Raw genomic sequence first — 12,276 nt, forward strand, 5'->3', positions numbered from 1 at the left:
CTTCAGGGCTTTCCACTAAGTGATATAAGTCAGAGAGAGAAAGACAAATATCCTATGACCTCACTTATATGTGGACTCTAAATTTAAAAAAGTGAAAAAACAAAAAACAAGCTCATAGATAACAGGGAACAGATTGGTGATCACCAGAATCAGGGGATGGGTGAAATGGGTGAAGGAGGTGAAAACTTACTAACTTCCAGTTGCAAAGTAAGTTAAGTCATGAGGATATAGTGTACATGGAGATGTAATAGCAACTATTGTTAAGAATACAGTTATTGCATATCTGAAAGTTGGTAAGAGTAAATCTTATAAGTTCTCATCTCAAGAAAAAGTTATTTGAACCATGAGTGGTGACAGATGTTAACAAATCATTATGTTGTATAACTGAAACTAATATAATGTTATGTTAATTACACCTCAATTTTCTTTAAAAAGGGAAAATTTGACACATGCTACAACATGGATGGTCCTTGAGGACATTATGCTAATTTAAACCAGTCAGAAAAGGGTAAATTCTGTATGATTCCACTTCTATGAGGTATCTAGAGTAGTCAAATTCAGTAAAAGAAAGCAGAATGGTGGTAGTCACCCAGGGATGGTGGATGGGGAATTGGGAGTTATTGTCTAATGGTTGCAGAGTTTCAGTTTTAGAAGATGATGGTGATGGTTGCACAAAAACAAATGTATTTAATGCCATTTAACTGTACACTTAAAAATGACTAAAATGGGAGATGGTTAAGCATCAGGTCATGATCTCGCCGTTTGTGAGTTCGAGCCCTGCGCCCGGCTCTGTGCTGACAGCTCAGAGCCTGGAACCTGCTTCTGATTCTGTGTCTCCCTATCTCTCTGCTCCTCCCCTGTTTCCTCTCTCTCAAAAAAAAATAAACATTTTTTAAAAACTAAAAAATTACTAAAATGGTAAATTTTATACTGTGTGTGTTTCAACATGTGTCCAATCAGTACCTGGCCCACTGTTCAATACTATAGCACTAACTCAATACTATATGAGTTAATATTTTATCATATTCCTTTAGTCTCAATATTGCCCACTGTGACCCATCTCACACTTACCATTGAGCTCCAGTTTCTTCTTTGCCCTTGGGGTGACAGGATGAGAAGGAGTTCGGCGAGATTTGGAGGTAGAATGCCTTGATTCAATCCTTTTGATCGCATGTTCTGCTGTGGTCCTAGAAGGGCTTTCTATGCTCTTGGTCTTGACTCCCACAGGCTTCTGGCTCCTCGGGCTGCCTTCTTGTAGCTTATCAAACTCTGCAAATAGTTCTGGGGATAGTGGTCTGAATGCCTTCTCATTCCAAGACAGTTTCACAAAGAGTATCTTCTCATCTTTCAGATCCATAGGTAACACTTCATCTGGGCCTAATGCTACTACCTGAATTTAGGATGTACAGGTGAACAGGAAGAAACGTGAACCAAATGAGCCAAGGAATTCTTCATGAGAGTGATGATTAAAAATCATTTAATCTGTATCCTTACCTAGAATGTCACTCTTCCAAACTAAAGAGGCACAGACATGGCATAGCAAATTTCCAGACTCCTAGCTGACACTCCTACACTGAGCTGTTTTCTTTCCCAGTCCAATCTACTCACTCATGTCAAATTTCCCCACAACTTCTCTAAGCACGCTCCCCTGCTCAAGTCCATAATGGCTCCCAGCTCCAGCAAGATCTGATTATTAAACTGGTTTTTGGTACCTTCTAAAATCTGGCCCCACTCTACCTCCTGAGTGCTCAGTATCTTCCAAATGGCCTTCCATCACTATTTGAGCTTGGCTTGTCACAGCCCTGCTTATCCCCCACACCCCATTATGTTCCTACCTAAATACCTTCTTCCCACTCTGCCTTTCCAAATTGACCCATTTTGCTACTTCAACTTCTATATCTGCCTTTTACTCCTTCACTCTTTTAACTCCAGAGACAAATTATTTTGAGGCATATGCTATGCTGGGCTCACAGACTGGAAAAGAAAACAGACTATGGTCATGCCATACCTAAGTCTCTTTGCCCTACCATTAAACCAACTACTTAGGAGCGCCTGGGTGGCTCAGTCGGTTAAGCGTCGACTTCAGCTCAGGTCACAATCTCGCGGTCCGTGAGTTCAAGCCCTGCGTCAGGCTCTGGGCTGATGGCTCAGAGCCTGGAGCCTGCTTCCAATTCTGTGTCTCCCTCTCTCTCTGCCCCTCCCCCGTTCATGCTCTGTCTCTGTCTCAAAAATAAATAAACGTTAAAAAAAAATAAATAAATAAACCGACTACTTAATCACCATGAGACCTTATTTCATATCATGATCTAACCCCATTTTAGGGGCCTGAAGTAGCTCAAAAAATAATCTGTATCTTAGTTTCCAAACCAGTGTCTCAATTCATTCTACAGTTCATCGGAACCTGATTTATCACAAAATCACGTAAAATAAATTTGCCCTAAGCAACTAACACTCTTTGTACCGATCTACTCAAGGTGAAGTCCTCATTTAAGCAAGTGTATTCACCCTTGCAATGCTTTGTCTGCCACAATCACAGCTAAATATAATTTCCCACTGAGATACATTTGCTAATTCCTGCTCATCCCTCAGGTCACAACCTAAATGTCACTTCCTCCAGGAGGCTCCTAACACACAGTAAGTGCTCTCCATAAATATTTGTTGAGATAAAGTAGGCAGGTAAGCAGAAAAGATGACAAACAGGGAAAAATGCATTTCCGTAGGGTAAATTAAAGCCAGTAATATTTCTGAGGTCATGCAGTTTAGGAGGCAGCCAGAAATAAACTTCAAGATAGAACTGAGTGTCAAGGCATCACCTACCTGCACATGGCCAATGATGGTCTCAGCATTAATGTTGCTATTACAGGCAGGGTAATCATACCAGAATATCTCCTGTGCTGCAGGCTTCCGGCCCAGCAAATGCCGTTTACTGACAGGCACTTCACAGAATCTGATAAACCACTGGACTCGAGCACGTTTCTTGGAATGAGGTTCAGAATCTAGGAGGGATAGGTGGAAAAGGGAGGGTTAAGAAAATGCAAGAACAGGGGCGCCTGGGTGGCGCAGTCGGTTAAGCGTCCGACTTCAGCCAGGTCACGATCTCGCGGTCCGTGAGTTCGAGCCCCGCGTCAGGCTCTGGGCTGATGGCTCGGAGCCTGGAGCCTGTTTCCGATTCTGTGTCTCCCTCTCTCTCTGCCCCTCCCCCGTTCATGCTCTGTCTCTCTCTGTCCCAAAAATAAATAAACGTTGAAAAAAAAAAAAAAAAAAATTAAAAAAAAAGAAAATGCAAGAACATTTTATTAAACACTTCCTATGTGCCAGACACTGTACTAAGCACCTGATAATACTTGATTGACACATTATTTTTAATCCTCACATTAACCCTACAAGGTAGGTATTATGGCTATCTCTCTTTTACAGGCAAAGTAATCAAGTTACAGGGACCTTAAGTAATTTGTCAAAGGTCATAGGATCAACCAGCAGCGATCTGACTCCACCAGCACCCATGTCTTTCTCATTTTATTCCACTTCCTAATGAGGCTATCGGTCATCAAAGAAGTTACAAAAGGCATTTGAGAGGAGCAATTCTAAACACAGGCACTGAACAAATCTGGCAAATCAGGGATTATAAAGAAGCCACCAAAAATAGCAAAACAAAAATTGTGGCAAAAATTAGAGCATTAGCCACTGAGGTGACTTCCAGCAAACGTATGCTTGCATTTTTTAGCTTTATCTTTATACATTAATATGATATTAGTATACATTAATATCACTCCATACCAGCATCAGGCCCAAGTGAAAGGACATACACAATCACTAGCACCACCATCATCATCGCCTCTTCTCTTCCCTCACTTCAGATAAAGACTGAAGCCATCCAATGGAGCAACACACAAAGATTCTAAAATCTATACACAAAGGCCCGTAGCTCAAATACAGAAGCCCACCGCGCCAATGTGCTCCCCCTGGTGGATGTTAGTTTCATGAGGTTTTCCTCCACATTCCTTTTAGGCATACAAACTGCCACAGGAATACCTATCCTGTCATTCTCTGCCTAGCTTTTGGAAGACACAGTTTTATGTAGTTTCTAATTGCTATCTTTCTTCTTCTTCTTGTTTTTTTAAAGTTTATTTATTTATTTTTGAGAGAGAGAAAGAGGGACAGAGGATCTGAAGAGGGCCCTGTGCTAACAGCAGAGAACTTGATGTGGAGCTTGAACTCACAAACCATGAGATCATAACCTGAGCCGAAGTTGGACGCTTAACTGACTGAGCCATCCAGGAGCTCCTGCTATCTTTATTCTTAATTCCCCTTTTGGAACTCTGCCCCATTCCTACCTTTCTGCTTTGCAGAGGGTTAAAAGCTCAGAAAGTCAGTTGAGGGCTGTGAGTGTGGACATGCAGCCTCTGGTTAACACTACCTTCCCTTTTGTTCCTCTAGAATTAGGGGTAGTAATGGCTTTCTGCACTTACTGATCTCTGGGAAATACCACCTTTTGTTCCTCCAGCCTTTTCAACACTTATATACAAGTCCCTATGGGAAAAACTAAAGATCTTTTTGTTTTCTTGATTGAACATCAACTGACATACCTTCCCAATCCAACTTATCTCCTCCCTTGTAAAAAAAAAGTTACATTTTCAAAATTCATCACTGTCTTCCTCATACTAAAATTAAAGGACACCAGGGTGCCTGGGTGGCTCCGTCAGTTAAGCATCTGACTTTGGCTCAGGTTATGATCTCGCGGTTTGTGAGTTTGAGCCCCACATTGGGCTCTGTGCTAACAGCTCAGAGCCTGGAGCCTGCTTTGGATCCTGTGTCTCCCTCTCTCTGCCCCTCTCCTGCTCACATTCTGTCTCTCTCTCTCTCAAAAATAAACATTAAAAAAAATTTTTGTTAATTAAATTTAAAGGACACGTCTGTATCATCTATTTTTTTTCCTTCCCCCTTCCTCCTGAATTTATCCTTTATCCAAAACTGCCTTAAGGACCATTTTTACCCACTCCTAAAAATAATGGAAAACCTAATTCTTGAACCCCGCCAATCCCATTTTTACCCACTACTGCTCTAGCGAGCAAAAAAGTTTACTAGACGTAACAGGGTACAGCTAGTGCTTAAGTGACCCCACCTCAGAATCTAGGGTTCACACCCTCTATGTTGCAGTGAACAGAAAAATCAGCAATCAGAAATCTTGCAGCTCCCAATCATTTATGATAAGGAATGGTTCTCATTCCAGCCCCAAACTCACCATCTTCAAACAACTCAACCAATTTAGCAACATACGGATTTTCATCATCATCCCCTTCAATCAACACGAATTGTCCAACTTGGATGTGAATCTCAGTCAAACTACCTTCTATTTTGACACTCATTTCTCTAGGAGGGAGAGAAACATGTTAGGAAATCGTTTAGGATGGGCCAACCTCTTCCGACCCTCTGGGCACAGATGAAAGTGCTCTCCCACTGGAAATCCCCGAAATAGTTTCTCTCTGATGACCAATTCTCCTATTAGGAAACCAATTCACCCATAAAGTCATATGCCAGAAGAGATGAAATGGGTTGAATCAATTGTTTCAGTGTGAATGATTAATCTAGAGGCCTTACTATGAACCCTAACTTCTCTCAGTTATTGACAAAGAACAAAGGCTTCCCAAGCATGAAAGCTGCCCAGTAACAGTATCAAATTCTTCAGAGACCTCTAGGGCTGAAAGGACATCTAAACAACATCAAATCCCACCCTATTATTATGCAGAAATACACAGAACCCACCTTAAATAGATATAACATTATCATACCTACCAAATTTTATTAATGATATAACGTCTTACTGTATCACTGCTTTATTTATGCTATCATCTTACATTAAACAAAACCCTTCCTTATAATCTATTCATATTTATTGTCCCTCAACTCTCAATCTGTAATAACTAGAACAGGCTGGATACAAGTTATTAATAGTTTAGTGTGGAGAAGCTATTATTTCCAGGACACTCAACAGAGTCCATCACTCACTTGTAGATGTGGTAGTGTAGTTTTTGATCCAACAATGGCCTGCCAACCCACGAGTAAGTTTGTCTGGTCTTCAGCCTTGTAGGGTAGTATGCCATGGCTCCTATGTGAAAGTCACTAACTGAGTTAACATGACAATGCTCTGATGGATTCTAGTACACAGTTCCCTGCCTTCGGTGAGTTCGGCCTACTCTTCTGCCCCCAATACATTTTATATCCAGATTTTAGATTTAGAAAACATTTTCTTTGATGAAAAAGTCAAGTTCTATACAGGCTGAACACAGGAAATTTAGTATCATCTGTGTATGTCTTGTACTGTCTTATCTGTTCCTATGCACAGTCAATATGTAAGAAAAGAAACTATAAATATTTAGAAGTACCTACTAGCTACAATGCACAATGATAGGTATTACACATTCAACAACTCGAAACTAAATACAGTGATACAATGGTTGTAAGCATCTTCATAACACTTATAAACCAGGTCTTAAGGCTGTTGAAGTAGCAAAGGCTCCCTACAGGGGTTTTCTGAACTGAATATTGAATAGTAAGTAAATATTGATAAGATAAAATTAAATGAGGGATTCTAAGGGATGGAGGGAAAAACATGCAAGAGGCATTTAGGGGAATGGTAATGGGTTTTATCAAGTGTATCATTACACTTACATTGAAGACAAAAAACACAAAACCTCTCTGACATTTGAAAGGGGACTTTTCCTGTGCATCTGACAGACCCTAGCTGTAAGTAGTGTGAATAGCAAAAAGAAATGCTTATGTTAAAGTACATGGGGAAAAAAAGGAGACACTTTTACTGATAAAAACAGAAATGTGAATGAAAAATCCAAGGATATCTGACAATCCTCTCTACAATTTGAGAGCTGCAATCTATTAGTCCTAATAATAATGCCAATCTATTATTTTAAGTTTAAGTAATTAAGATAATAAATCTTTCCTCTAAATTCAATGCTTTTTTTATGAAATTAAAATTTGACAAAACTGGGGCTAAATAAAAAATTTTTTAATCCTTTTGACAGAATTACTCTGAATTACTGATAGATGGGCCAATAATTTCAGGCTGTGTTGAAAACAACACCCTGATTAAACAAGCTCGTTTCCTAAAGTTCAGTAGCATGTCCTATATTCTAACTTGGGAACATTCTGACCTATAAGATTTTCAGCTTTTGAAAAAGGTATTTTTTATGGGGCACCTGGGTAGCTCAGTAGGTTAAATGTCTGACTTCAGCTCAGGTCATGATCTCACAATCTGTGAGCTGGGAGTCCTGCATCGGGCTCTCTGCTGTCAGCTTGGCCCACTTGGGATCCTCTGTGTCCCCCTCTCTCTGCCCCTCCCCTGCTCATGCTCTCTCTCTCTCTCCCTCCCTCTCTCAAAAATAAACAAAAAAACCCCACACTGAACATTTAAAAAAATAAATTTAAAAAAATAAAAAAGGTATTTTTTCCTATGCTTTGAGGAAACTAATTAGCAAAAAGAAGAAAAGATACTAAGTCATTAGTAAATACACAGCTTAGAAAAGATGCCTAAATGATTGCTATTAAAAACATTAACAGTACTATATAATTCACACACAATACTATTAAAATGAATCTAATTTTAATTAAGTACATCACAGAAATGAACAAATAGCAAAGACTAAGGAGTAAAAAATGTAGGAGACTTGTGCTCAAATAAAAAGTGAATTTGGATTCATTATAAACAATAATCTCTTGGTAAAAATTAGTAAAACGTTTTGAATCACAATAAATGTTAAGGAAATACAGAACACTAACTTACCTTACAATATATGTTTCTTTTAATGGATGATCTAACACAGAACTGTCAGTAGTAAACTTGGATCTTTTCACCTTTCCACAATGCAACCAGGCAAAATAGGCTACAGAGGTAACAAAAGATGCAAATAAATTACAGATCTCACTAAACCCTGCCATTAAAAAAAAACAAAAACCTGGAATATCACTGAGAGTACTTTGCAGCAAACTGGTCTCCCTGAAAACTTTCTATAATTCCCGAATAATCTAAGTGTAGAATAAATCACCTGATTTGCCACTTTGACTATAATATTTGACTCCACTGAAACAACATTTTCATTCTTTCAACCCCCAAATTGGCAAAGAGAAGGACAACCACCTATAAGGTACTCATGTATACCTAAGGGAATCAAATCCAAGCTCTCAGCTTTTTATAATACGATGATATTTTAGCTTACTAAAGCAGACATCCTCCTTCAAAAACCAATCCAAGATAAAATTTCTAGGAGGTCATGAGCTATGATCAATGAGACCAGTATGTGGGGTGCCTGGGTGGCTCAGTCAGTTAAGCATCCAACTCGATTTCAGCTCAGGTCATGATCTCACGGTTCGTGGGATTGAGCTCCACACTGGGCTCTATGCTGACAGTGCAGAGCCTGCTTGCAATTCTCTCCTTCTCTCTGTCCCTCCCCACCTCAAAAGAATAAAAAATTTAAAAAATGAGACCAGTATATGGACATATATATACAAGGGTGGGTGGTTTACCCTAGGCTGAACAAACAGGGATACTGGAAGAAAGACTGTCTGGGCTTAGACATATAACCTGCCTCCCACTGCTCTATCACTATGCTTCAAGCCTGCTTTCCCAAACTTTAAGCAGATCAAGGTTGTTGGTGTCCTCAGATGTATTACACAGTTGCTGTTCTCTCTTCTTGCATATATTTGCAGGGATGGCTCAGGTCTCAGCCCCAATAAAACTTTCTCAGATAGGCCTTCACTGATACCCAATGGAAAGTTACCCTGTTACTCCCTTATACTGTCCATCATGTTCCATTACCCCACCCTATGATCAAAGCAATAAACACTATATTAATTTCTTATTTATTGTACTTCCTATACTAGAATGTTAACTTCCAGGGGGGCCTGGGTGGCTCAGTCAGTTAAGCATCTGGCTCTTGATTTTGGCTCAGTTCATCAATTTCATGGATTCATGAGTTTGAGCCCCACATCAGGCTCTGTGCTGATGGCATCAAGCCTGCTTGGGATTCTCCCTCTTTCTGTCTCTCCCCTGCTCACACTCTCTCTCAAAATAAATAAACTTAAAAAAAAAAAAAAAAAAAAGAATGTTAGCTTCCAAAAAGCACAGATATTGGGACCTTGTCTATCTTATTCATAACTGTATCCCCAGAGCCTTGGTTAGTACTTGGCACACAAAAGGTGAATGAATGAAAAAACAAATTGATTTTAAAAATTGTCTGACTCTTGATTTTGGATCAGGTCATGATCTCATGGTTCATGAGCCCCATGGTGGGCTCCATGCTGACCGTGCAGAGCCCGCTTGGGATTCTCTCTCATTTCCTCTCTCTCCCTCTCCCCTGCTTGCTCTCTCTCTTTCTCTCAAAAGAAGTAAATAAACTTAAAAAAAAAGGATTTAAAAAATCATTAGTGTCAATTAATACCAAGTGTGGTATGGACAGAGAACAGCCAGAAATCTCATACACTGCTGAAGGGCACGTAAATTGGTAAAACTGCTTTGGAAAATGGGCAGTATCTACTAAAACTGAACACATGAACATCCTATGACCCAGGAATTCCAACAGAATATACCCAACATAAAAACATACAAACCATTGAAAGACATGAACCAGAATGTTCACAGCAGCTCTATACAGCAATGAAATTCAACAAACTATAACTGCACACATGGGGAAAATCTCACAAAATAACAATGAACTAAAGAAATCAGACACCAGAAAATATCATACTCTATCAATTCCATTTATATAAAGTTCAAAAATAGGTAAAAGTAACCTATGGTGTTAGAAGTCGTAATAGAAGGTAACCTAGGTGACTGAAAGGGAACATGGTGGGAAGCCGGATGTTTCTGGGACGCTGGTCATGTTTCTTGATCTGCATGCTGGTTGCACAGGTATGTTCTCTTTTTTTTTTTATTTAAAAAAAATTTTTTTTTCAACGTTTATTTATTTTTGGGACAGAGAGAGACAGAGCATGAACGGGCGAGGGGCAGAGAGAGAGGGAGACACAGAATCGGAAACAGGCTCCAGGCTCTGAGCCATCAGCCGAGAGCCCGACGCGGGGCTGGAACTCACGGACCGCGAGATCGTGACCTGGCTGAAGTCGGACACTTAACCGACTGCGCCACCCAGGCGCCCCAGGTATGTTCTCTTTAAGAAAATTCATTGACCTGTACATTTGATATGTTCACTTGTCTGTAAATATTTTTCAATGAAAAGTTCAAAAAATTAATGGAGAGTCCATCTAAGAGGCAGCATAAGATGTCAAGCCTCTTTGTACTGTTATCCCACTTTCTTACCTTATGACCCAGCATTTCATCTCATCCACCATCAGCGGAGAGATCACCCAAGAGGGGTGATGAATGGGGTAGAAAGGCAGTCAGTCTGACTTGGCCTAGCAAAGGCTTTGGCTTCTAGGAGATACCCACAACAGACTCTCAGTGTTGCAGATACCAGAAATCGGGAACATACATACCACCCAGTGCAGGGTGCCACACCCAAGGAAAACATAAGGGAGTCATGGTTGCAGTAAAAATGATAGCGGATACATATTGAGCCAATATTATGATAGAAGGTGGAGCCAAAACTCTATGAATTTATCTCATTTAATCCTCAAAATAATCCTAGAACAATGCTAGCACATATTAAGTGCACAGTAGGTACTCAATAATAAATATTTGCTGAATGAAAGGTAGGTGCTATTAGCCCTTCAAAATGATTTAACTTGTCCTGGGGCACCTGGGTGGCTTGGTCAGTTAAGCGCCCGACTTCAGCTTAGGTCATGATCTCACAGTTCATGGGCCGGAGCCCTGCGTCAGGAAGTGTTCACAGCTCAGAGCCTGGAGCCTGCTTTAGATTCTGTGTCTCTTTCTCTCTCTGCCCCTCCCCCACTCATGCTGTCTCTGTCTCTCAAAAAAGTGAATAAATGTTAAAAATTTTTTTTAAAATGATTAACTTGTCTCAATGTTACTCTGGATGGCACAGCGTTAATTAGAACCCTGAGCAGCCAGATTCCAATGAACTCTAAACCACTTCACTTTACAACACCTGTGTGAAAGTGGATACTGTATACATGCCTAAGAGAACTTGCTTCTGTTGTGCTTACTACAATAAGTCAGGCTTCCCAGGCCACTAACTGGGAAGTCAAATGTATCCCGATTTTCTTACCCACGACATGGGGATAATAATAGACTCTTCCTTCTATTCAACAAAAAATTTTAATCATCCATTGTGTGACAGGCACTATTCTAGAATTAAGTGAGAAAATGCAAAAATGGTAAAAATCACTTGCCCACTCCCTAATCCCTTGCATTTATTTTTAAGAGAAGAGTGGTTCTTTTTTTTTTTTTTAATAATTTGATGAACGTTATGAAACTCATACAATTCACACAAAATTTTGCTTTTAATTTCAGGGGATTCATAAACCTTATAAAATCCACATATTGCCCTCTATTACGTTAAAAACTGTTGCAGAAGGACATGGTAAATTATGCTGTCACATCGGAAACCTCCGTTGGCACTCACAAGTACCCAAAAACAGCACGGAAGAGGGTACCATTTTTACGGACAACTAAAAGAGAAAACTGACACATCTAATCATTGTAGTTTCGCAGATAGTAGCCCCGGATAGGAATCTCACATCTCATGTGTCTAAGTCCAGTGCTTTTTCCAACTGTAAAAACAGAAGGCCTTTCTATTCCGGAGTTAGCCTAGAGGAAGTAAAAGACGTGCCAGTAGACTTCTCTCCTAGAAAGAAGGTGCATGAGAGTCCAGCAGTTAAGAGCAGCTCATCTGGGGGTTAAAAAAAAAAGACCTGGGTAGGAGCCCAGGCCTCTTACAAAAAGCGACCTAGACAAGTCTCTCTCTGGGCTTAATTGATACATAAGTAAAATGGAGTCATAACTTCTGCTGCTTTGCCTTCCCTGTGGTGCTTGGTTCACGTTGGCTCAAAGGAGGAAAAGATGCAAATGAATCACAAGGGCAAAGCCGATAGAAGATATGGTTACGATCATTAAATGAGAACCTCAGGGCGCTGTGGCCAGGAATACTCACGCTTTTCTGCTGTTGGCTTCCGGTTTCCCCAACTGCAAATTCTCCGTCCCTGACGGAGTGGGAAGCCTTTTACAAATCGGGATGTGGAAAAGAAGAATGCTCCTAACGGGCTTAGAATTTAACAGGCGCTTAGTATATATCTGCTGAACGAATCAATGATTGAGTGCGTCCACAGAGAAAAACTTCCGCAGTCCCCCTG

General features: G+C 40.2%; 1 protein-coding gene across 6 annotated transcripts in view; it reads right to left on the reverse strand.

Annotated features, from left to right (window-relative positions):
* ORC1 (origin recognition complex subunit 1) overlaps positions 1–12,276 on the reverse strand; it is a 33,458-nt gene that overhangs the window by 20,841 nt on the left and 341 nt on the right. For 3 of the 6 annotated variants that reach the window (XR_015254699.1, XM_086716985.1, XM_086716989.1), the window contains exons 2-7: positions 12,078–12,126; positions 7,796–7,895; positions 6,007–6,106; positions 5,243–5,370; positions 2,814–2,996; positions 1,072–1,386 (exon numbers count right to left, since the gene is read on the reverse strand). Coding sequence is in view for 5 of the 6 variants with exons in the window: in XM_086716985.1 (XP_086573111.1) it covers positions 1,072–1,386; positions 2,814–2,996; positions 5,243–5,370; positions 6,007–6,101 (721 nt within the window). In the remaining variant the exon portion in view is untranslated. Of the gene's footprint in view, positions 1–1,071; positions 1,387–2,813; positions 2,997–5,242; positions 5,371–6,006; positions 6,107–7,795; positions 7,896–11,863; positions 12,127–12,276 lie in introns of all 6 variants that reach the window. The other 3 variants (XM_086716986.1, XM_086716987.1, XM_086716988.1) reach the window with 3 other exon arrangements.

The sequence above is a fragment of the Puma concolor genome, chromosome C1 (genome assembly GCF_028749965.1).
Source record: "Puma concolor isolate L17-30 chromosome C1, mPumCon1.1.hap2, whole genome shotgun sequence".
Classification (NCBI taxonomy): domain Eukaryota; kingdom Metazoa; phylum Chordata; class Mammalia; order Carnivora; family Felidae; genus Puma; species Puma concolor.